General features: G+C 46.0%; 1 protein-coding gene across 1 annotated transcript; it reads left to right on the forward strand.

Annotated features, from left to right (window-relative positions):
• The first annotated feature begins 686 nt into the window (after positions 1 to 686).
• CB1H8orf74 (chromosome B1 C8orf74 homolog) lies at positions 687 to 26,499 on the forward strand. The gene is made up of 4 exons (XM_086702944.1): positions 687 to 698; positions 786 to 978; positions 23,173 to 23,576; positions 26,123 to 26,499. Exons 1-4 carry the CDS (start codon positions 687 to 689, stop codon positions 26,357 to 26,359), a joined length of 846 nt encoding a protein of 281 aa, XP_086559070.1. The 3' UTR covers positions 26,360 to 26,499.

A 26,499-nucleotide genomic window follows, 5' to 3' on the forward strand; every position in this document is an offset into this window, starting at 1 on the left:
GTGAGCACTGCAAGGAATGGCTGCCTGGGTCAGGTGGTGAGAGAGGAATCCCTGGGCTCTGGACCTTCCCCTGAGAACAGTTTCCCCACAAATGCCCACTCCCCCAGCCAGGAACCTCCCTCACCCCAAGGGAGCAACGTTCCCATGTTCAGTGGCTCTCCACTTCATGCCGCACCTTTTCTTACTCCCTCCTTTAATGACACTTGCTTCTCCTACATCTGTTGATGACCTATAAGAATCCTTCTGGAAAGGCCAGACCAACTCTCAAGTGTGAAATGGGTTCTTTTGGCTAGTTCCCTGATCAGGTTTCCCTGCCTGACCTGCTAGAGTGCCCAAATTTTCACCAAGTAAGGCGTATTCTTTCTTTTAAAACATAGGCTCACCAAGCTTCTTTGTAGTCATTTACACTTTAGTATGAATTCCGTTATCAAATCAATACCTCTGGGGCAGTTAGTTGAGAGTGGACTCACAGGGAAGTCAACTTTTGTTTTAGAGAAGAGGAAGGAGGGACCATAATTCAGGACTTGAAGCCTGCTGAAGCTGCAATGACTAGCATGAGAACTCTGAGAGGAAGGAGCAGTGCTAGAAAGAACAGCGCATTCCCAGAAAGGGGAGGGAGAGCTGTCCAAAACTGAAAGCATGATTCTCCCCAGGCATACTCATATTTCTGGTCACTCTTCAGGACAATGCAGAGCCCTGTGAGGACCCCAGTGGTGATTTGCTCAGTGAGGATGGCATCTTGATTCCTCAGTCTCACTCTCCATCCCTCATATCATGCCCTGCAGAAACCAGAAGGTAGGGAGCACCTACGGAGACTGTTGAACTGGGAAGAGTTTGATGAAGTGAGAGACTCCCGCAGAAGCATTCTGCTGGATACCCTCTATGAAAGCATCATCTTTGCCGTGGGCAAAGGTTTCCCATGGGTGGAAGTGGCCAAGGTGGTCAAGTTCACGGAAGAGCTGCTCAAGGAAACCAAAGGTATGGGGCATCCAGAGCAGGGGTCAGCGAGTCTTGCAGGGGAATGCAGGGCACAGGACCCCCCTGCAGTCCACAGCCTCAGGAACCCTGTGAGGAGCTGGAAGTCCCTTTCTTTCTTTCTCTGACATTTAGCATCCTCCCATGCTCATAAACAAACTTCCTGTCTAGGCTTTCTGGAAATTGAAGCAAACTGAGTGTCCATGCTGCGTCTTTATTTTTATCTCCCTGGCTTAAAATTTCGCACAACTTCAAGCTGTTCACACAGCAGCCAGGATGTTTGTCTCTTGGTCAGTCAGTCATTTATGCTTAAATATGAATTTCCTTATCTGATCAGTACCTCTGAGGCAGCTAGCTGAGAGTAGGCTCCGAATGGAATCAGATTTTATTTTAGTGAAAAGAGGAGGGGCCAAGATTCATAATTTTTGTTTTGTTTTCACTTAACAGAAATCAAACGTGTCACTCTACTGGTTCACTGACCCCCCCCCCCCCCCTGCATTCCTGAAAGACCACAATTGTTCCAAGTATCAGGTTTTGGTCTACTAAATGTCTTGGAGGAATCCTTTACAGGCAGCAGCTTGCTGGCAGGGATGAGGGGGAAAGCAGTAAAGTGAGTTTGTAGAGGGAGCATCTCTCCCACCTCTGCCCTGTGCTGGGCTTCATGAGAAGAGGAAGAATATCTCTCCCTGTGACTCCCTGGCACAAGGGAATGTGATCACACCCATCCTCATCTTGGGCTGTGAGATGCAGATTCATTCCTTAAGCAAATATTTGGAGCAGCCCCTCTTTGGCCAACATCATAGTAATAGACAGGAATAATCAATAAGTACCACAACCAGTAGGTAGATGCTTGATGGGAAATGGGACATTTACATACTCCTTCCCCACAACATTCTTACTGATCACAAAGGGGAAAAGACTACTTCTATGTGAGTGAGCCTGACAGACACCTCCTTCATGAAACGATCCAAGTAGACATCATCAGTAAAGGGACACACTAAGAATCACGTTCTACCTGGTAGAATGCAAAAGAAGAACCCAGCATCCTTCTGTGATGGTTCTAACAAAGACTCAGAACCTGATCTAATCACGAGAAAGCATTAAATTAGCGTCACTGAACAAAGTCCCTCTCCTGTGAGCTTCAAAAACATTAAGGTCCTGAGAGCCAAAGTAAGACAGAGGAGCTGGTTTAAACTGAAAGCCACCTAGGAGATGTGGCCACTAAACGTGACATGTGGCCTCAGTTTGGGTCCTTTTGCTATGAAGGGATATAAGGGGCTACTGGAAAAACTTGGATGAGGTCTGGAGGTTAAACAGTAGTGGTGTGTCAAGGGAGATCTCCCAAACCATGGCTGTGGTTATGAATGCCCTATGTTAGGTAATTTACATGAAAACATTCTGAGATGATGGGGCATTTTGTGGGCCACTGATTGTTTAAGTACTTGGAAAAAATTTCTTTGTACTATTTTTTTCCAGTTTTACTGAGATACAATTGACATATAATATTGTATGAGTTTAAGGTGTATCGCATACTGATTTGATATACGTATATATTGCAAAGTGATTACCAAAGTAAGTTTAGTAAATATCCATCACCTCACATAGTTACAATTTTTTTGTGTGATGTAAATTTTTAAGATCCACTCTCTTACCAGCTTTTAAATATACAACATGATATCGTTAACTGTAATCACCATGCTGTGCATTAATTCCCTGGGACTTATTTCTCTTATGACCAGAAGTTTGTACTATTTGACCATCTTAATCCATTTTGCACCCCCCCCCCCACCTCTGGGAACCACCACCTGTCTGTCTCATTTCCATGAGTTTAGTTTTCTTTTTTTAATTCCACATGTGAGATCATATAGTGTCTGTCTTTATGCCTTTAAGGTTTATCCATGCTGTTGCAAAACGTAGGGTTTCCTTCATTTTTATGGCCAAAAAATATCATATTTTCTTTATCCATTCATCTGTTGATGGACCATAGGTTGTGTACATGGCTTGACTTGGCTACTGTGAATAATGCTGGAGTGAACATGTAGGTACAGGTACCTCTTCAAGAGAGCAGTTTCATTTCCTTTGCATATATACCCAGAAGTGGAATTGCTGGATCGTATGTTGTAGTTCTATTTTTAATTTTTTGAAGAATCTCCATACTATTTCCACAGTGGCTACACCAGTTTACATTCCCACTAAACAGTGCATGAGGGGTCCCTCTTCTCCACATTCTCTCCAACACTTGTTATTTATTGTCTTTTTGATACTAGCTATTCTAACAGGTGTGAGGTGATATTTCATTGTGGTTTTGATTTTCATTTCCCTAATGATTAGTGATACTCAGCCTGTTTTCATGGATCTGTTGGGCATTTGAATATCTTCTCTGAGAAAATGTCTATTTAGATCCATTGCCCATTTTTATTAGATTATTGGAAGTCTTGCTATTGAATTGTTTGAGTTCCTTATATTAACACCTTATCAGAAATGTGCTTTGCAAATATGTTCTCATATTTCATAGTATGCCTTTTAATTTTCTACAAAATTTCTTTTTCTGGGCAGAAGCCTTTTACTTTGATGTAGCTCTACTTGTTTATTTTTGCTTTTGTTGCTTGTGCTTTAGGTATTATTCCAAAAAATCATGGTCAAGACCTATGTCAAGGAGGTTTCCCCCTGTTTTCTTGTAGGAGTTTTATGGTTTCAGTTGTGCTGTTTTTTAGTAGACTATTTCTTAGAGGAAAATGGAACAGAAGGTACAGAGATTTCCCACAGAAACCTTGTCTCCCCCACCCCCGCCCACCCAACACACACAGCCTCCCCCACTATCAACATCCCTCCAAGAGTGGTACATTTGTTACAACTCATGAATCTACATTGGCACATCATTATCACCCAAAGTTCCTAGTTTACATTAGGATTCATTCTTGGTTTTGTGCATTCTATGGGTTTTTTTTCTTAATTTTTTTAAATGTTTGTTTATTTTTGAGACAGAGAGAGACAGAGCATGAACGGGGGAGGGTCAGAGAGAGGGAGACACAGAATCTGAAAAAGGCTCCAGGCTCTGAGCTGTCAGCACAGAGCCCGATGCGGGGCTTGAACTCATGGACCTCGAGATCGTGACCTGAGCTGAAGTCGGAAGCTTAACCGACTGAGCCACCCAGGCGCCCCAACCAGTTCTTCTTTTATGGGCCATGTCTTTGTGTTGTATCTAAAACGTAGTCACCAAACCCAAGGTCATCTAGGTTTTTTTATGTTATCTTCTAGAAGTTTAATAGTATTGCATTTTAGATTTAGATCTGTGATCCATTTTGAGTTAATTATTGTGAAGAGTATGAGGTCTGTATCTAGACTCCATTTGTTGGCATGTGGATGCCCCGTTGTTCCAGCACATTTGTTGAAAAGATTATCTTGGCTCCATTGTGTTGTCTTTGCTCCCCTGTCAAAGATCAGTTGCCTATATTTGTGTGGGTCTATTTCTGGACTCTCTTCTGCCTGCCCCATTGATCTCTTTGTTTTTTCTTTTGCCAATACCACACAGCCCTGATGATGAGCTCTTTTTGAAACTTTTCTGTGATTCTTTATTTTGAAAATTTTTAAGCATAATATTTTCTTTAACATGTGGCACATTTGAAATTCTCTGGACTTCTGACCAAGGTCTCCAACAGCTGCCAAGCAAATAGGACACATGATGCTTTGTCCCTTGTGCATCAGGTCCCCATCCCTTATGTGCCCCGAGCTCATCCACCAGTCCAGTCAGCAGTGCCTCAGTGTCCTTCCCTAAGCTCACCACTTTTCACCAGCTCCTTGTCTGCCACCCTTTCTAACCCACCTCCGTCTCTTGACCAGCCCACTGCTTTCAAATCTTATACCTCTGCAGCCTTTCACTGAACTTCCCAGTGATTTTTTTTTCAGGCACAAATAAAATCCCATCACTCCTCTGCTTCAAGCCATTTAGTGGCTGCCACTGAATCGCACATCTTATGTGCATGTGGATCATCCTCTTTTTATTTTTTATGCTGCCCATATGCCCTTTTACTTCTCTCCTCCAAACCAGTGATCCCTGTCTGAAGGCTTGAACCAGACATGGCATTGCTCCTGGGTTGGCTTCAGAGGTTCTTGGGAAACTTCATCTCCCACCAGCCACCCCCTAACCCCCACCCCTGGGGCCTTCCTGGAATCCCTCTGGGTCCCACTCCCTGCTGCTCACAGCAATACACAGGTACCAGAGTTCATCCCCTTCGGCTGAGCTCTGCAGTGGCTTGTGGCCAGAACAAACACTGACGAGCGGGAAGAATGTCTGCCCCAAGCAGGTGGGAACTCGGGCTCTTTCAAGTTTCCATCAGAGCCTTCCACAGGCTGAGCCCGTGAAAAACAGTCAATGACGATGCAGACCCATCTTCACACTGAGGAGATTAGAACACCCTGGAGCTTTCATCATATCTGGTTAGTGCATGCAGCCAGTGCAACCTATATATGTCTTGTGGACTCCTAAAACCTTGCAGTTGGAAGGACACTCAATTCCCTCTACTGTAGGGAGACCCTCAACCAGCCAGCAAGGTTATTCCAGCCTCTGCAGACACCCTGCAAGCAACAGGGTGCTCCCTCTTTCCAAGGCCACTCATGCCTTTGTAAAACCATACCAATTATTTGAAGGTCTTATTTATATCTAGCTACATCTGCCTTCTGCACCTTTTACTAGAATATTCAAAGTCTGTCGCCTGGACCCAGAATGCAAGTCCTGCAGATATTTAATCCGCTTTATCTAATGTGACTATCAACTCCCAGTTGTTTTTATCACTTTTTTTTTTTTTTTACTTCTTGTAATATTTATTTTATTTTTGAGAGAGACAGAGCACAAGTGAGGAAGGGACGGGGGTAGGGGTGGGCAGGGTACACAGGATCTGAAGCAGACTCTAGGCTCTAAGCTATCAGCACAGAGCCCGATGCGGGGCTTGAACTCATGAACCAGGAGATCATGACCTGGTCCAAAGTCAGTGCTTTACCAACTGAGCCACCCAGGCAGCCCAATTTTATCATTTTAATGTGACATCATTTCCACAGGCCCTTTCCTCCTACCTTCCCATCACTGCTCTCTTTCTTGCTGTCCTTCTCTGGGCATACTTGTGATTGTCAATATTGTTCTTAAAATGTCATCCAAATACAAATACAAAACAACCTCGGGGCGCCTGGGTGGCTCAGTCGGTTGGGCAGCCGACTTTGGCTCAGGTCATGATCTCGCTGTCCGTGAGTTCGAGCCCCGCGTCGGGCTCTGTGCTGACAGCTCAGAGCCTGGAGCCTGTTTCGGATTCTGTGTCTCCCTCTCTCTGACCCTCCCCCGTTCATGCTCTCTCTCTGTTTCAAAAATAAATAAACGTTAAAAAAAATTAAAAAAAAAACCTGAAAATTGGTCAGTGAAGTGGTCGGGGATTTTATTATCTCCTCTGTCCCGGTGATGATGCTCCTGTTTATATAGTATATAGGTGCACTTACTTTATCAACATCAAAGTCACACTGATTTATATTGGGCAGGCAGTTCCACATGTGAATGATTTTTCCCATCCTGCCCTTGTGCAATGACAGTTTTGAGTGAACTTGAAGGACTTTACAATTATCTCCATGGATTCCATCTTGTCAGTGTTGGCCCATCTTTCTTTCTTCCTAACAACTTTTAAATCTTGGTCTTGGGCTCTCCACCTTACAAGTTCTTTCTCTTACCTTTAAATCATCTCAAAATTTAAGAAACATGGTACAAACACTGAGTGGGAACAAGCACTTAGGTGGGCTCCTCATGCCTGAAATTTGACTCACTGAAGATAGAATCCATCAGGAGGTTCAGCACTCAAAGCAAACATTCCAGTCCTCATTCAGTCCCTTACTGGATGTGTGGTCCTCGTCAAGTCGCATCACCTTTGAGCCTCTGGTTACATATCTAGAAAGTGGAAAAAGCGAGAGCACCCACTTGCTAGGGTTGTTTTAAGGATTAAACGAGGTTACATACATAAAGCCCATAGCATGGCATTTGGTGCCGCGTAAGTACTCAGTGAGAGTCAGCTATTGTTCTTAGGAGGGGACCACAGGGACAAAGACCCAAGGCTTGAGAGAACAGGATGTGATTCAGAGATGGCATGATCAGATGTGGCTGCATGTACTTTATGCAGCATCCACGATGGATCAGCCTCCAGATGTACAAAAGCAGCATCAGCTCCTGTCAAGGGCAGCAGAGAAACCCAGCTGCCAGCACTGCCTGGAAGACCCTGTGACCTGGGGAGTGGGCAGGACAATGGACTGAAAGCAAGAGGGCTGGCACTTCAGCCAGAGGCAGGCCCCGGAGGTAAAGTAAACTGGCAGGCTTGTCTGGGAAGTGGGGGCGCAGGAAAAAAGGCAGACAAGACTGTTCCCAGCTCGGATCCCAGGTAACTGACTTATTGTGAGAGCTGACTCGAGAGCAACACCAGGCTGGCTGTGGGTTTGCAGGGAGTAGACAACGGTGTGCAGTGGAAGCACCCAGGGGTACAGAGCCACACTAGAACCAGGCCTCCTGAGCTAGGTCCTGTTCACCTTGGGCCCCTCATGGTGCCATTCAGGATGGTGGCTGTTGCACCTGAAGATTGTCAGGTTGGCCCAGATAGCATCTCCATGGCAGCCATGCCCACACTGCTTCCCGGAAATCCAGCCCAGGGACACTAGCGAGAGCATGAACAAGTTCATCAATACCCCCAAAACAGGGGATAGAATTTCATCTGAAGCCTCCTTACTCCCGGGGATTTTCTTCTTCAATCCATAGTCAACCCCAATATCAGGCTGGACTGGTCCTCAACATTGCTGGGGCCCTGCTTCAAGGCTTGGTTCTGCCATTTCCTCACTGTGTGACTTTGTGAGAGTCCCTTAACCTCTCTGTGCTTCAGATCACTCATCTGTAAAATGAGGACAAAAATGGCACCAACTTCATGGGATCTTTGCAAGGATTAGATGAGTCTATTTATGTAAATCACTTGGATCGGTGACCGCTACATAGGAAGCCCTGTGAACGTGCAGTGGGTTGACCGCTAATATTATAATACCCATTCCTCGGGGGTTTTAGGCACTCCCATGGGTTCAGCTGTCCTTCCAGAAATGTAGGTCTTACACCTGCAGCAGGAGACAGCCATTTGGTCCTGTTCTTTGAGGGTGCCTGGTTTGTTCCTCTTGACTTTGCTCCCAAAACCCCTGCCTTTGCTTACTTAGTTCTGTTCCCATTCTACCCAATTCCTAACCCAATCTTGATCTTCTCTTTCTCTCCTATCTGGTGTTATCTGAGCCACACTACCCAGGTTTGGACCATATTCTCTAAGGAGTTGGCCCACTTTGCTCCTTCAGGTGCCTACCAGCTCTGGGTAAACTCCTCTCCTAACCTTGGATCCAACCCCAGTAGGGGCCAAATGAATAAGTGTCCAGCCGAACAAAGAGGCACCTGACATCAGTCCCACTTGCTGGAGGGTGTTTCCCAATCCTTTCTCAACTTAACCTGCCCCTCCCCAGGCCCTGTCCACCCATGCTATCCATTACCTCTGAGATGCCCCCTACATTGATCTCTGAGATCAGCCCAGGGCCTTCTCACACTCTCACACCCTATCCCATCCCCTCACCCTCCAGTTACCCAGACTTTGCCACCCAGAGCCATCCTTAGAACCTCCCACATCAGGCCCACTCCCAGCCATGGCCACACCTTCCCAATGCCCTCAACACTTTATACCTGGATGTCTGCGGCTACATCTCTCTGGGCACCCACATGCCTGCAAGCACCCTCTTGCTTGTGGTGGCCACCTTGTTCATCCTTCTCAAACGCTGTTTATATCAAGGTGTCCTCCTTCGTACTCTATTCAGATCTAAACTCTTCCCCCAAAGAGCTATAGTTAGACAGCAAGGAAGGCTAGACCCTGGGGAGGCTGGATCTCCTGGAGAGGGGTCTATGCCCACTTCACTTTTCTTCCTCTATTAATACCCCCATACCAAACACAGTATATGGCACACAGTGGGTGCTAAATGAAGAAAATGAATGAATGAATGAATGAATGAATGAATGAATAGATATTTGATGCCCATGGAGATGATATGCCCTGTATGCAGAGAGGAAGTTAGGGTGCTTGACTCATCCAGGGTGACCTCATTGAGTTGCATGTCCAGGTGATATTAGAGGCTGCACAGTGGGGTGATTAGCACCAAACTCTGAAGTCAGAAGATCTGGGTTCAAATCCTACCTCTACCACTTACTAATGTGTTACTATACCTCTCTACACCTTCATTTCCTTGGCTCTAGAATGAGTGGCATAATAGTTCTAACTCATAGAGCAGTTGGGAGGATTAAACGCGAAAGGGCCTACAAAATGTATAGCACAGTAACATGCACATAGTGAGTGCTCAACAAGTGTTAGCGCCCATGTGCCCATCACACATGGAAGGGAGGTGAGATGAATAGAAGGTGCTGGAAGTCCAGGGCTAGAAGCTGCTACATGCTGCCCCTCGGAGAACTCGCTGTCTGTGCCATTTACTGTCTTCCCCTCACCTTGCAGGCAGGATTGCAGATGCATTCAAATCATGGGCCAACAGAATGGAGGTCCAGAGAACCTCAAACCTGGCCCCTAATGGAGACACCTAGCATCCATGACCTGCCCTTGGGCACATATGTGAGGAAGTGCCACTGCCCAACAGCATAGGGGAGAAGGCATCTGTTCACTGCCCTTGTTAGGGGACCCAGACAGCAAGGGGCAGGAAGAGCTGGTAAGACAGCAAGTCAGTTCCTCATAGGTCATGGGATACAGGATGCAGACAGCAGGGTCCTACTGATCAGCCAACTTATGCGCAAGCTGATTTCCACAGTGGATTGTCACTCTTCTTGGAAGGGAGATTCTCCAGGGATTTGTTTATTTGTTTGTTTTTTGTTAATCTGGGGCTAAGGATGGTTGAGTTCTGTTTGCATACTAGATAACAAAGCTGGTGGACAGTATTTAAGGAGGGTCATGTTTGTACAACAATGATTCAGAGCTTTGACAGGCCAGCTGCCAGCTGGGCTTATTTCCTGGCCCAATCAGTCCTCAGTACCAGGAGAGAAAGAGTGGCCCTTAGTCAAAAGCATAAGCTGATTCTGCCCTGGCAAATGGCTCACCAGGATGTTCTGGTCTCAATTCCAAGCTAGAAGTGAGAGTCCTGTCAACTGCACCTCCTTTGCCAGCCTCCAGGAAGCCCTGGGCAGATCCCATCCTTCTGTCTCTGTAGGGCCTGGGAGGAAGTCACCAGGAACAACACAGAGGAACAGAAGACTGCCAACTCTGTCCTGGTGGGAAGAAATCACAGGAAGTGGACAGATTTTGCACACCCTGTTGAGTGTCTGGAGAGAGGTGTTGGGACATATGGGAACCCTGAGGTCTCCCACTTTGCATATAAGAGTGGCAGAGATTTAGGGTGCCCAGAAGGCCCTGCACATCCTATCTCTGACTCACATGTAGCAGCAGGTGAGGGGTTGGAGGGGAACAGCCTCTGTGGCATCTGTCATCAGCAGTGTCTGGCAGGCCCCGGTCTTCTCTCTGATACTTTACCTAGACTTCTGGGCTAGAAGTACCTCTTTCCTTCTGTCCTGGCCCTCATATCCTGAAGCCATGAGGAAGTGGGCCTTGGCCAGTTGGTAGAGGTATGAGGTGGCCAGGGAAGTGGGTCATAGCACTGTATCTGTAGTTCCATCCATGGCCACTCCTGATTCTCCAGAAAATGTCATCTGGGCAGCCATAGCATGGAAGGCAGCCACCCCACCTTCCCCCAGCAGCCTGGGGCTGGCAGGACGCATTACTTGCCTAAGCTCATCTGTGTGAGTTCTTCCTACCAGAATACTCATGGCCATTCCCAGGGTCTACTCCACCAGCCCCCAAGTACCTCATCCCATGTGGGAGAGCCTTCAGGAATTCAGGACCAGCCCAGAGAGAAAATGCACCTTCACTCTTCTTGGAAGGTAACTTCCTTGGGGCAGCCTGACTTCAATGCCTCTCCCACTAGACTCTAAGGAGGGGCCTTTGGCAGCAACTTCCTTGCTAATGGAGAATGGAAGCTGCCACAGAGGCCACTGGTTGAAATCCTGAGAGAGCATTTTGTGGGGGCAAATGGACAACTGCCATTTCATAGATACCTCCCTGAGCGTATCAGTCTGTGAGGACCATCATGACAAAATACCACAGATGGGGCACTTGCAACAACAAACATTTTTGTTCTCACATTTCTGGAGGCTGGAAGTCCAAGATCAAGGTGTCAACAGGGTTGGTTTCTTTGAGGCCTCCCTCCTTGGCAGATGGCCATCTTCTCATTGTGTCCTCACATGGCCTTTCCTGTGTGGATGTATGTGTCCTAACCTCTTTTTGTAAAGATACCAGTCATAATGAATTAGGGCCACGCACATGACCTCGTTTAATCTTAATTATTTCTTTGAAGACCCTATTTCCAAGAGCAGTCCCATTAGGAGGCACGGAGTATTTGGATTTGAACATATGAATTGTGTGGGATGCTGTGCTAATTCAGCCCATAACGCTAAGTAAGGTCAAAGCTCTCCAGGTGAGACTATGCCAGCTAGTAAGCCAGAAATCAAGACTATGCAATAGAAACCTTCCCCAAACTTCCCTGGAGGAGCATACATCCTGTAGAGGGAGCAACAGTGAGGACTTTATGATCCTGGCATTTTTGCATGTAGCATTTATAATCTTCACCATGATCTTGCATCATACCCATTATTTTAATGATGAATTGAGGCCCAGAGAGGTTAAGTAACTTGCCCTAAGTCACACCCCCAGTAAATGGATTTGAACCCAGGTCTGTCTGACAGCAGAGCACATGCCCTGCCATGTGACCCTTCTATCTTGACTAAAGGGATCTGTACACAGAGCACATGAGGGTCTGAGAAGCATGAAGCCTGGGAAAGCACCCTGCTATGAGAAGAATGAGGCTGCCTGCATGCAGGAAGAGGGAGACACCTGGAAGAACCAGGTGTGGAACACCTGGGGGTAGGGTTCCTAAGTGGGTCACCTGGAGTTACAGCATGTACCTGGGATCCTGACCCTCAACAGGATGGCTCCAATGTGGTGGGTGGCACAGGCCCAGCTGCAAAGAGGAGCCATGCCCTTTGGGTAATGTGTTCTGGCCTGGATGTGCCACCTGTGTGCGGGTGGGTGGTTCTGGTGCCTTAAACCCAACCTCTGGCCCTTTGGAGTGACCTCATGCTCTACCTCTAACTTCCCATGTCCTTCTTCAGTCAGCTGGACATACTGGTCAGTCTCAGAGCCCCCAACATTAGAAGGGACACGGTACAGATACAATATAGTCTATTTTTAGTCTAAGTCCCTGAGACAGTGGGATTCCTTGGTCGTTTTCAACTCAGGGATGATGACAACAGGATGATGATGAAGATCAAAAGTCAGGACTCCTTTCACTAAACTTGAGACAGCTGCAGAGCTTGGCCACGAGGTACCCACAGTGCCCCAGATGTGGCTATGGAGGACCGTCAGCTCCATGGAAATAACCATAACATCTGAGAATCAAAAAGAAACCCAAGATCTCACCTTATCCAAGCCCCACTACCACCACCACAACAAACACATTATTCGAGAATCCTCTTACCAGCCAAATGCCTCCTAACTCCTCAAGCTAGACTGCTCTGCTAATAAAGCTTTTGCTTCTAGAATGTTCTGCTGCTGAGCTGAAACCTGTCTCTTTGAGATTTCCATCTGAAGACTTCTGTTCTGCCTTCTGAAACTTCCTCCCTGAATCAGCCTAATTCACTGCACTCAGTCAGCCATCCTCCAGCAAACATTTCCAGGGCACTGTGCTAGGGGGTGAAGATGAGACATCCACTCAGCAGTCCCTATGTGCTGAGCTCTCCTCATGAATCATCTCCTTTAAAGTCCACAGCAACTGTAGGTGGATTTAGCAATGATGCAGCTGAGGTTCAGAGAGGTTAGGTAACTTGCAAATTATCACACAGTATAAGGGCAGAACCAGCATTAACCTTGAGACCTTCTGGCCCCAGATCTGTTCTTCCTGCCAAAGCTCTGTAGCATTAAGCGTGCCAACTTCTTAAACAGACTCTTAACTATAGAGAACAAACTAGTGGTTACCAGTGGGGAAGTGGGAAGGGGGATGGGTGAAATAGGTGATGGGGATTAAAGAGTGCATTTGTTGTGATGAGCACATGATGGTGTATGGAAGTGTTGAATCACTATATTGTACTCCCAAAACTAATATAGTACTGTATGTTAACTAATTGGAATTAAAATTAAAACTTAAAAAAATAAAAAATAAAAACACTTCCTTTTCAATGAAAACAAAAAAAGCATTCCAGGGGCGCCTGGGTGGCTCAGTTGGTTAAGCATCTGACTTCAACTCATGTCATGATCTCACAGTCTGTGGGTTCGAGCCCCAGGTCAGGCTCTGTGCTGACAGCTCAGAGCCTGGAACCTGCTTCACATTCTGTGTCTCCCCCTCTTTTTCCCTCCCCCATTCACACTCTGTCTCTAACTCAAATATAAATAAACATTAAAAAATGTTTTAAAGTAAAAAAAAGTCATGCAAACTTCTTGAGGAATGGAAGTGAGGAACAGTGAGGGGTGCATTTACTAAACAGACAAGGTCAGGGGACCATTTTAAGCAATGAGAAGAGCTTCGGCCAAAGTTCATGACAATCTAAAATACATGGCCCTATGTTTGCCCTTTTTGAGTCCCAGGACTTTGAATAGCAAGGAAATCTTTAAAAGATCAACATAATCTTTCCAGTCCTGCTGTTGGAGTAGATTTTTTTCTTTAAGGTGACTCTTGGTTTATCTTAAAAACAAAAACAAAATACCATGGGCAGGAAAATAGTAGGGAGACTCCTCAAAAAATTAGACATAGAACTGCCACATGACTTAGTAATTCCACTTCTTTGTATAAAGAACTGAAAACAGGGACTTGAACAGATATCTGCACACCTGTGCTCACAGAAGCATTGTTCACAATAGCCGAAAGGCAGAAGCAACCCATCTGTATGGGCTACTTGTCCATCAACAGATGAATGGACAAACAAAATGTGATCTATGCATAAAATGAAATATTTCTCAGCCTGGTGAAGGAAGGAAATTCTGACACGGATGAACCTTGAGGACATTACCCTAAATGAAATAAGCCAGCCACAAAAGACCAAGTACCTTATGATTCCACTTATGTGTGGGTATCTAGAGCAGTCAGGTTCATAGAGGCAGAGAGGGGTCTCAGTTTCCCATCTCTAATATGAAAGGACTAGACTAGCTCAATAGTTGCTCAAATATGCTCCTTGGTCTGAAAGACCATTTACCTCAAATAAATTTGAGAAATATTGCAGATGCTCAACCCCTTTGGGCCATTTGCTGAGCCCACTAGCATATTAAGGGCCTTGTTTCATATCTTTTGATCCAACATATCTTCAAGGTCTCTGGCTTTGAAGTACTAGTTTCTATGTAATACCTATTGCAAAACATCCTTTGGAAAACTGTGTCCGAAAGGAGTGGGGGCCCCTTCCAGTGTCCATCTCTAAGGGTCTACAAAGACAGCCCAAAGCTGCTTGGGACTAGATGGCTGTGCCAGGCAGCGGCTTGAATTCTGGCTTCCCCACTCCACCAGCTGTGTGTCCTTAATCAAATCCCTTGAGTCCTTGAGCCTCAGTTTCTCTCACGAGTAAAGTGCCTGTACCCCTGCCTCACAGAGCTAGGAGGGATTGGGTGGAACGAGATGACCCAGGGCATGTGGCACCCAGTGGGAGCTCCCTCAACAAGAGTCCTCCGCTGCCTCAAGGAAAGCACGTGAGCTGTCACTGTTATTGGCACCTTGGTGTAAATGAGTTTGGCAGAACCTTACCATGAGCAGAAAGATGGGCAGGGGGCAGCTTTCAGGATGCAGGATGGGGGTGGAGATGAAGGTTCTGTGCTTTCATCTGCTTTCCACCATCCCAGGTCAGCCCTGGTAGGTGCACAGAAAGGTAAGCAAGCCAGGTTGCAGCCTGACTTGTTCCTCCCCTTTGAGCCAAGGCGGGGGCAACCAAACTGGTTTGTCAGGGGGCACTGGTGGCACCTGGATCCTCCCCCTCACACCCACCCAGAAGGAACAATGCCTCTTCACCGTTCCCAACCCTTCCAGGACATGGCACATCTCCCTTGCTGTCATCGAGCCCCAGACCCCGAACATGAGGGGCAGCGGGAGGCAGGCGCCCAGAGTGCTTGGTCCAAGCCCAGTGCCTTTTTACCCTGATTCTGGAGCATCTGGTATTGTCATCCCACCCCCTGCTCTTCCCCTCCTCATTGCTCTCCTCCTCTCCCATGCCTGCATCCCCGTGCAGGTGCTGGCCTCCAGGGGCTTGGGGACTGTCTTCAGGAAGTTCCCAGCAGCCAATGCAAATGAAAGCCACTCCCTGTTATTGAAGAGCAACTTGCACGTACAGATCTGTCCCCCGGCAGCCAGAGGCTTCTCTCTGAGACTTAATCCTTGGCTTTCTGAGTCATCGGAACTTCTCAACCTGCGGCAAATAGAGAATGGTCTGAGGGCCAAGAAAGTGTGTCTCATGAGCCAGCTTAGGATGATCTTTGCTAAAAACCAGAGCTGGCCAAGGAGTCTTGGGGCTGGAAGTTAGAAACCAGCCCAGGGACTCCTTCCCCAGTGACCCTGGATGAGGTCCACTCTTGAATTTTATGACCTTGAGGCTAAGGCCATAGCTCATACCCATAATTGGGCACCTGCCAGGATGACAGGCAGCTGGGAGCACTTGCCAACATTTGCTGAGGTCACTCAGCACAACTGGGCCCTCAGACTTCTTGATTCAAACCTGGCCTCTATGCATGGCTGCCCAGGGGCTGAATAGAGAAAACCATGGCATTGACAAATGAGGCAGTTGTGGCCACCCACATCTGGAGGATGCAGGTGATCCCAGCCCCGTCCACTCACAAGCCAGGCTGGAGGAGGGACGGCATTTTCCAGTATGTTTGTTCGGCTCTGCAGAGCCCAGAGAAGAGGCAACGATTCACCTCACGAATTTCACACAGTTGTCTCCACACCAACCTGGAGTCCAGCTTTGATTATCAGAAACCAACCCTGGTCCCCCAGTCTCTGAGATTCCTTTACTGATTATTTTTGCCATCACACACCACCACCATCCCTTTTAAATGCCTATCTGAGCTCTCCCTCCTCGGCTTAAGACCTCTGAGTGGCTCTGCAGCTCTTGGCCACGTATCTTAATTTTCCTTGCAGAAATCTGATTATTCTTTCTATGCACACACCCCACCCCCAGGGGAAAAAAAAGTGCATGTGAAATTCTGGATACAATTTCAGAAGATGCCAGTTGGTCCTGAAGCCCAACATTGGGGTCCATGAATCCTCTTTAAAGAGCCTGGTTTCTGTTTTGAAGTCCAGCTCTTCCATGTGACATATACGAGTTTGCCCTTTGCAAACTGATGATGCCAAGCCCTTCTGTCCCCCTGGGGGAGTCCCCCAGACTCCAGATTTTCTTCCCAGAAACTCTGAACCATGTGGATCAAGCACATGCCCACACTGTACCCTATTTGCTTCCAGCCTTTATTCTGCAGGCTCTCCACCTGGAGGGCCCTTCCCTACCATCTTCTGCCAAACTCCCCATTCTTCCTTTGGGCCCCAATGTCCTCTCTGTGGGAAACCTTCCCTGGCTCCTTGTCCCCCCACATCCTGCATCAGGATGCCTTCCCCATGAGAGCACCTACCCCATCTCCTTGTACTTTCACTTCTTCCTCTCTGCACCTCGGTGCCCAGTTTTATCCCAAACATGAGTACTTGCTTGCATGCTGCTTTTAGAGGAATCTTCAACTCTTGTTATGTCGTTATGTAATGTATTTGAGCACCTTAAAAACAACAACAATGGAGACTTGTACGTTCTGTGTCATTTTTAACCAACCCTCTCCAAAAGCGAAAGAGAAAAGAACAAAATGCCCACGGGATCCCAGCAGCACAAAGCTCACATCTGTGCAGGAAGGGACCTGGCAACCATGTGACAGGTGAGAGGGTCCTGAGACAGGTGTCTTGTGTAAAGGTCACTCAGCAGAACAGAGCATCTGGGGGCTTTGGTTTCATCCTTTTGCCAGTTGGGCATTTCATAACTCCATGGCCCCCATGTGTCAACATCTGAGTTCTTTCGGCTCAATCTGGCTCATAACTGAGGAGCAACAATTCCCAAACCAATCCCACCCTGGAATCAGCACTTCCTTCTTTTGAGATGTGGGGTGCTCTGTATTTTTAGAAAGATCCAGGTGATTGTGGAACACAGGGCTTCCACTGGCCCTGGGCCCCTCCCCACTATTCAGTAATGAAAGGGTCTTCAGGATCAGCCACCTAGCCAGATATTTCCCAGCGCAAGACAGAAGTCAAGGAATGCCTAGGTCGCTGTCCTGGTGGCTGCAGAGTATCTGTGACACAAGTGAGAAGCAAAGCAGAAAATGGGGAGAATGCATTTCACACCCTACCGTGCAAAAGCAGCATCTCTTTTCTTGCCATTATTGCCTCCCCTAGAAGTTGTTTTATTTGTTTCCTGAATTTTTGTGTGTGTGAAATACCCCCTCCTTGCTTTACTGAGGTATAGCTGACAAATAAAAACATTGAAAAATAGGGGCATCTGAGTGGCTCAGTCAGTTGAGCATCCAACTCTTGATTTCAGCTCAGGTCATGATCTCATGTTTCATGGGCTCGAGCCCCACATCAGGATCTGCTCCATGCTCGGTGTGGAGCCTGCTTGGGATTCTGTCTCTCCCTCTGCCTCTCCACTCCTTCCTCTCTCTCTCTCTCCCCCTCTCTGTCAAAATAAATAAACATTTTTTAATATTTAAAAATATTTAATGTGTACAAACATAATGTTTTGATATACATTGTGAAATGATTACTACAATCAGGCTAATTAACATAATCGTCACCTGACATAGTTACCACTTTTATTTGTAGTGAAAACATTTAAGATCTACTCTCTTAGCTAATTTCAAATATGCAAAACAGTATTGCTAGCTCTAAGCACTATCTGAGTAGATCCCCAGAACTTATTCATCCTGCATAACTGGAACTCTATATACCTTGATCAACATCTCCCCATTTCTCCCTCCCCCCAGCCCTTGGCAACCATCATTCTACTCTATGCTTCTATGAGTTCCACTTTTTTTAGATTTCACATATAAGCGGGATGATGCAGTATTTGTCTCTCTGTGTGTTGCTTATTTCAATTAGCACAATGTCCTCCAGGCCCATCCATGTCGTTGCAAATGACAGGATTTACTTCTTTTTTCAATTTATTTAAATTCTAGTTAGTTAACATATAGTGCAATATTGATTTCAGGAGTAGAATTTAGTGATTCATCACTTATGTACAACACCCAGTGCTCATCCCAACAAGTGCCCTCCTTTTTTAAGGCTGAATAATATTCTAGATAGATGATAGATATAGATGATAGATAGATAGATAGATAGATAGATAGATAGATAGATATTCTCTCTACATATCCTATATAGAGAGAGATTATATAGATCATAGAATAGAATTCTATGTATATTCTATATCTATATATCTCACAATGTCTTTATTCATCCATCAGCACACTTAGGTTGTTTCCATATCTTTGCTGCTGTAAATGATGCTGCCTTGAATATGGGAGAACAGATTCCTCTTAAAGATCTTTAATTCATTTCTTTGGGGTATATATTGAGAAGTGGAATTGCTGGATCATACTGAGGAAGCATTCTAGACATTTTTCCCTAATGACCTACTCCTTAATGACCTACTATCTAGTTTTAATATCATAAATATTTTATATATCTGATTTTGTGTTGTATGTATGTCTGCTTTATACACATATAAAGCTTACTCTTTGTATGTAATGCAGGGTTAAAGATGACTAAAGAAAATTTTTAAGTTAAATTCAAAATTAAAAAAGCTATCAACATCTAATTTAATGTTACAACTGTAACTTCTAAGTAATTTTAATATAATTTATTCACTTATGTAAATTGTAATTGTCAAATTACACATGCAAAGAAGCAATTTATGTAGATGCATAACGATAATAGCAATGCAATCAAATCTTAAAATGTCATTCAAAACTGCCATTTCTTTGACAAAAAATTTACAAAATTAATTTTTTAAACTATTTTCAGTAAACTTAACTTTCAACTTTTCCTTCATACATTAAATATTTGGAGGGTGGGCTTTGGGTAGGGTGGTCTGGGAGGTGTCTGTGAGAAGGTGGCATCCTGGGAGTGAAGAATACGTCGTCAGCCAGGAATGGAATCCAAGCCTAAGGCCTGGCACAAAGGAATACAGGGTATGGTGGAAAAGTAAGGGAAGGCCAGTGTGCCAGGCAGAAGCAGAAGGAGAAGAGGAAAGGAGGGTTTTATGCAGAGGAAGACCAAGATCTGACTCATGTTGCGAAAGGGTCATTGTTTTAACATCACTCTTAGGCTGAAAACCAAATTCCTCCCATAGGGTCTTAGGAGGTCCTGCACCACTGGGCTGCTGTCCACCACCCAACCTTTTCTAGAACCAGGGAATCTCTCACCAGCTGCCTTCTAGCCTGCCAGCCCCTCACCCCCAGTCTTTTGGTTTCTCAAATGGGCCATGCTTTCTCCAACTGCAGGCACATGATGTTGCCCTTGCCTGATTCATTCTCTCCTACCTCTCTTTGCCCAGTAACTCCTCTGACACTGTTCATCTCAGATTCTTCATCACCCTCTCAGAGAACTGCTCTTTGACTTCCCTAACAAAGTCACTTCTCCCTATTCCGTGCCCGTCCAGACTGCAGAACCCTGAACAGAGTTATACTCTGTGTGTTTTCTCCCTAGCCCTTCCCTGCCTCCCTGGAACCTGGAACAGGTCTTAACACATGAAAAGTCCCTAATACTTGTTGGATGCATAAATGAATAACTCTGTCACTGCACTTAATATCAGAATTTGCTCATTTACTCACTTGCTACCCATTGGCTCCAACTGTGCACAAAGCCTTGTGCTGGGGACTGAGCATAAAAAGGGGAATGTCATCTTTTTGTCACCTCTTCTACAAACTGGAATCTCTCTGAGGGCAGGGGTCATGTCAGAGGTGAATGTGCCACCTGTATCATATTCTATTGGTGGTCCCACCACTCTTTTTATGTAAGCATCTGGGAGTTATGCAGGTCGCTACCACACTCCACATAGGACCATCAGTCCTGCCACTCAAATCTGCCCACACCTGCTGACCTGGCATTCTCAGGCCACAACAATCCCATCTGGACTGGACAATGCAATGCACCAACACCACATGACCATCAATGTTATTTAGCTCAAGGCAAGCATGGCCATGTGTACAATCTTCCTACAATGCTAGGCAGACTCTGCACTTCCTACAATGCAATACTTCTGAATGCAGCATTCAAGGCCCTCCCATCTGTCTTCTGCCTACCTTTCCACACAACACTTGCCATTTTCTGCTTCCATTTTTATATGCCAAAATAACAAACCCAGGCTTGTTCCCCACCCATGCCATACAGCTTCTTGCCCCAATGCTTTCACCCAGACTGTACCCAGAAAGTGCCTCCCTCACCATCTTTACTGGCTCAGTCCTCCCACTAAGCCTCTGAGATGTAGCTCATGCATTATCTCCTCCAGGGGAATCCCTATCCTCAACTGAACCTTCCTCTCCACCTGTTTCTGTTTCTCTTTACACACATATCATAACATTTACTTGTTTGTCTTTCCTGTGAGCACTTTAGAAACAAAGAATGTGTCTTATTTGTCACAGTATTGCCATAGTATTGACTTAGCATAGTTCCTAGTAAGTAATAGGCACTCAGTAACAATTGACAAATTAATCTTGAGTGGATGGATGGGTGGGTGGATAGGAGGATGAATGGGAGGGTGGATGGGCAGATGGATGGGAAATGGATGGGTGAATGGGTGAATAGATGGATGGATGAATGGATAAATGGGTGGATGGGTGGGTGAATGAGTGGATGGACGGGTGGATGAATGGGTGGATAGATGGGTGGATGATGGATGGAAGAGTGGATACATGCATGCAATGCATGGAGGGTGAATGGATGCATGCATGCATTCATGGATAAATGCATGGATGGGCAAATTGATAGGTGGATGAATAGATGGAGAAATGGAAAGAAAGAAAGATATATGTAGCCAGGAGAGACTTTTCTCACAGGGCATAAACAAACTCTTCTTTCCCTACACTGTTTATTGATCACTACCTTGTAGCAGGCTCTGTATCAGGCACTTAGACAAGTCATCCCATTTGATACTCATAAAAATCCTATCAACTAAATATTATTATCCCTCATTTTACATCTGTGGGAATGAAGGCCCAATGTCACAACTAAAATGGGACAGAACTGTCTCAGGCCTCCAAATCTAGTGCCCTCCCTCTACACCATCCTGAAACAGAAGCACTCTCTTGGACCTCTGAGCCTGATGATTTGCCTTGAAAGAAGGGGAAAACACAGCCTACCAACCTCCTGTTCTGCACATTGGAGAGGCCTTTCTTCATCCCTTGCCTGGAAGACTGAAGTCTAAATCCAAGTGACACTCCCAAACACATTCTAAATGAGGCTAAAAGTGGAGTAGTGCTCCATCTACTAATGTTTTTCTAAGACAGTGATAACTTACCATCTCAGCACTCCAGGAAGATTTGAGGTAAATATTCCCATACAGAGCCAAGAGTGAGAAGCCAAAATGAACATACAATGTTCATTGTGGGGGTGGGGTGTGGAGGACTTTACAAGCAACTACAAGGGCAAGACTGAGACAGCTCCTCCTAAAGGAGAAAGGAGCCCTCTGGCTAGGAAGGTAAGAGACTTCACTAAGGCCCTACGGGAGCCTCACATAGGAGAAACGAGGAGGGGGATCTACAGACAGGTTGGGCTTCCACTCCAGGAGGAAAGCCAGGTTCCCTGCATGCAATACTTAATCTCTCCCTTCAGTAGATAAAACTGAATTCCCCAAATCATGTGACTTGGTGGTCAGCTGGCCCAAGCTCCTATTCTACAGAGGTAGACACTGAGTCAGGAAGCAAGAGACACTTGACTGAATTTACAGTGCACTTCAGGGATAGCATCTGTGTGAGGACCCAGGTCTCCTTACGCTAAGGCATGTTCTTTCTCTGTTCCTTGTTTCTTGCCCCTCTCTCTGCCCAAAGTCATCAAGGCATACCCATCATTTAGTCATGACCCTTTACTGAACCTCCCCCTGTGCTAAGACCCAATCACATGCTGGGAAGAGTCCTTCCTCCTTCATTACACTACCCTGAGATTTTGATAAAGTTGTGAGCAAAAGGAGTGTATGGGAGGGGGTGAGAGAAGATGGTTTGTTCAGGAGCATTGCCCATGGTGTAACCCCAGAACTGATCTTTGTTTGCATGATAGAAGCAATATTTGCCTAAATCTGTGACACACATCTCCAAGATAACAGTTGCCTGGACATCTGTCTCTCCAGCCATCTCATAGTCTACTCTTATCAGAATCCCTTTTTTTATACCCTCATTTCCTTTCCAAAGGGTTTCAAGTGGAAACAACATAAAGAACAGCTGAAGTAAACCTTCAAAATAAGAGTTAAAGGTCAAAATATTGGTAAGGGGTGAGATAATCATATTAAAAAATGAGATAAAGGTAAGTTACTACTTAAATTTGGCTTTGAACTTCCTAGAAGCCAAGGTAAAAGGAGAAATGTGATATACTCCATAGCCTTTTTTAAAGATTTTTTAAAATATTAATTCATTTTTGAGAGACAGAGCATGAGCAGAGGAGGGGAGGAGAAAGGGGGGAACAGAGGATCTGAAGCAGGCCCTGTGTAGACAGCAGTGAGCCTGATGAGGGGCTTGAACCCATGAATCATGAGATCATGATCTGAGTTGAAGTCAGACTCTCAACCAACTGAGCCACCCAGGTGCCTCTACTCCATAATTTTTAAGAACTGATAAATGGTAATATAGAATAACTAGTAGGACATGGGCTCTGGGGTCATGGGTGTCATGGATGGGTGGGTGGGTAGGGGGATGAATGGGAGGATGGATGGGCAGACAGATAAGAAATGGATGGGTGCATGGATGGGTGGATGGGTGCCTAGGTTCAGAACCTATGTTGATCACCTATCAATGCAGCTTTACCTCAGTTCACATTCAATGCTCAGCCCCTCTGTGCCCACAGGCTGCTCCATCACTGAGGCGGTGACGATCCTAGGGAAAAAACTCAGAGATTACCAGGGGCAGTTCAATACCACCCACCTGCTGGCCCTCTGTGACTACTTCCACAACACCTTCATCCGCCACTACAAACTCTACCAGTATGTCCTGGGCCAGGACCAGGAAGTCAACCTGACTGTCAACCACCTGGAAGTATGTGCACCGCCCCAGCCCCTCCCACTGGCCAAGGGCATGGACAAGGACATCTGGCAGCTTGAGCAGCAGATGGCGGAGCTCCGTATGGCTGAGGTGCAGAAACGCACCAATGTACTGCTCCTGAAGGAGGCGCTGCACCTGGAGCAGGAGCACAAGCTACAGAAAACGTTCTCTGAGGTGTCTGAGCAGCCCAGCCGGGTTCTAAAGAGGGAGGTAAGGCTGGACCCATGAAGTGGGAGGATGCTCACCTACCATATACAAATGCACATTCCTACCAAGAGCACATCAAAGCTGGAGTCAGACTCACAGACAGGACTCCATGGTCTGCACACATGGGACGGGGCAGAAGGGGACAGTCACTGAGCTTTGGCCACAGGCTTTGCATGCATGTTTCACAAAACATCTCTGTGAGGTATAATTCTTGTCCCCATGTTAGTAATGAGACAACTGAGGCTCAGAAAATTTAATCCACTTGCCCAAGGTCACCAAGCTAGCAAGTAGAATTGTTTACATTTGGACTGAGGCCTGGTGGATCCCAATGTCTAATGAAGAGCCCAAGATCTGAACCACCACAGATGGTCTCAGTGCCCTTCATCTACTTGCAGAGCTGGCATCCATTGAGGCCTGGGGGTGGGGGAAGATGACGAAGGAAGGTCCATTGGGGGCAGCCCAATGTGGGTGATATGCTGAGGTAGGCAAAAGGGTGGGGCTAGTGGTCCAGGGAGAACCTAGAAGAGTCTGGCATGGATAGAAGAAATCGGGCTGCCCTCTTGACCAGTCTTAAGGCCACAGAGGCCTGAGGAGCCAGAGTCTCAATGACCAGCTCTTTACTAAATGGTGACTATCTTGGCCCCAGGGCAATCAACTTCTTAAGGGCCTGGAAGAGTCCAAATTTATTTTTTCACTAAACATAGGCACTAATATCATCATTGTTGCATTATCTTTGAACACAGAGACAAGTATTGCATACGTGTACACATGAGGGCGTATGTTGGTATATGCTGGGGTGGGGGTGGAGAGTCACAGGGCCTGTGTGTTTCAAAGTCAGCTAAAGAGTGAACAGCCCTGTGAATTATAACATGGGGGAAATCTCTAAAAAGCAATTAACACAATAGAATAAATGATACTCTTCTAAGGTTAAGTCAAGTCTCCCAGAGAAATAGCACATTGGGCTGCCAGGTAATCTTAGTGCAGTAAGATGTCCAGCAAAGAAAGACCCAACAAAACCTAGACAACAGGGACTCCTGGGTGGCTCAGACAGTTGAGTGTCCATCTGACTCTTGATTTCAGCTTGGATCATGATCCCAGGGTCATGGAATCGAGCCCTGCGTATGGCTCTGTGCTGAGCATGTAGCCTGCTTAAGATTCTCTCTCTCTGCCTCTCTCTCTCTCTCTCTCTCTCTCTCTCTCTCTCTCTCTCCCTCCCTCCCTCCCTCTGCCCTTCCCTTGCTTGTGCTTTCTATCAAAAAATATTTTTAAAGAAAAAAAGAACTTAAGCAATAACCTGTCTCCTCTGGGGGACCTTGCTCTAGAACATGTGGACAAGGCGATGGATGGGAGGTGTTGCCTTCCCTCCCACTCCTGCTGTCCTTCCCTGCCCCTCCCAGGTCCTCTTCCAGCCCCCATTACTTTGCTGCTGGTCCCTGCCTGGTGGAGCTCGTGGACTAGAGTCCCTTCCACTGTGTGCCCCTGATTGTGTGCCAGAGGTGGGGACACTGAACACCATAGGATAAACACAGTACATCCTCTTGGAGCACAGTCTTCCCCAAGGACTTAGGGGAAGAACATTATTTTTATATAAAACAACCAAGGAGATATTCTGGGGCAAATATAAGATTTTACACTAGGTTTTAGTTAAAATAAGAGATCTCAAAGAAATGTCTTCTAGGCATCAGCTACTCTAAGTATGTCCCCTGACACCCTCAAGACAAGCACAAACTCTCCTCTGCTGTTTGGTTCCTCAAACAAGAAATTTGTAGACACACAGTTACATGGTCCATGTCTCCAGGATTCCATGGTGCCATAATACTGACTGAGATGACAGACAGGGTCTCATTTTAACATGGCAGAAGGTGACTGAGTTTCCATTCTTTCCATGGCTGGCTGGCTGGAGGACATTTCCACTCTCTGAGCAACTTGCACTGTCCCTTCTGACAGTGCTGCTACTAGGCTGCTACTAGAACTTTGAGATGTAAAAATGAGATGAGGGCAGGAGGGGAAGGAAGGGGGATGATATCCAAATGGAAAGTTCATTGACCAGAAGATAGGAGAAGATGGGACTAGCCTATGGGCCCAGAACAATGTTAGTAGTCAATGACACAGTCCAACAGGGTTGTTGCCACAGTAGGCCTGATGGGAGAAGGAAAGAAACAGTCATTGGAATCCAAAAAGAGAGCTGTAGGAGAGGGCTGTGGGTTAGGAGGCTGTAGGCAGAGGGTTAGAGTCATGGCCAATCTACAGTGGATCCTGAAGGAGGTGAGAGACTTCATTCTCTTCCCAGGCTCAGATCTCCTGCCAGTACCTCCCATTGGCTGAACTCAACTTAAAACCATAGGTCAAGGTAGCTGGTTGAGGCAGCCCTTATAAGTTAGCCTCTCAGAGCACAGAGTAGGGGTGAGAAGGGTGACCAAGAGATCTGGTGGGGGAAATGTAAGGTTTAGAATACAGAAAAAGGAGTGGATGTGTTCAGAATTGGATATCTGCAGATAGCCTCAGTCTCCCCAGAGTTCTGATCACCAGCCATGTTCTATTTCTTCCAGGAGTTAGAAAAGCTCATTGATGAGGTCATTCACATTGAGACTGAATGCCTGAAGGAGCTGCTGCAATATGAGATACAGATAACTTTTGATATTTTGGACCTGAAACTTCAGAAGACTTTGAACCTCAATGCTCCTATCCCTTCCCCCCTCTCTATCACTGGTCAGCCAGACCAAGATGAATCTCTTAAGTTCTACAAAACAAACAAAGGAAAGAAAGCAAAAGCAAAGAAGAAGTAGAGAGCTCCTGGTGTCCACTGACTAAAGACTATGATTGAGGAAAAGCCATTGACAATTATGAAAGTATTATGTGATGTGCTCAGCACCCAGTAGATCAGAGCTTTCTAGTGATTAAAATAAATAAAATGGCAGTCATCATA

Source organism: Puma concolor, chromosome B1, assembly GCF_028749965.1.
Source record: "Puma concolor isolate L17-30 chromosome B1, mPumCon1.1.hap2, whole genome shotgun sequence".
NCBI classification, from domain to species: domain Eukaryota; kingdom Metazoa; phylum Chordata; class Mammalia; order Carnivora; family Felidae; genus Puma; species Puma concolor.

Coding starts and splice junctions, on each gene's coding strand:
- CB1H8orf74 (XM_086702944.1), top strand. Junction 979..23,172: donor GCTGCTCAAGGAAACCAAAG/GTATGGGGCATC, acceptor CTGTGCCCACAG/GCTGCTCCATCACTGAGGCG. Junction 23,577..26,122: donor GCCGGGTTCTAAAGAGGGAG/GTAAGGCTGGAC, acceptor TATTTCTTCCAG/GAGTTAGAAAAGCTCATTGA.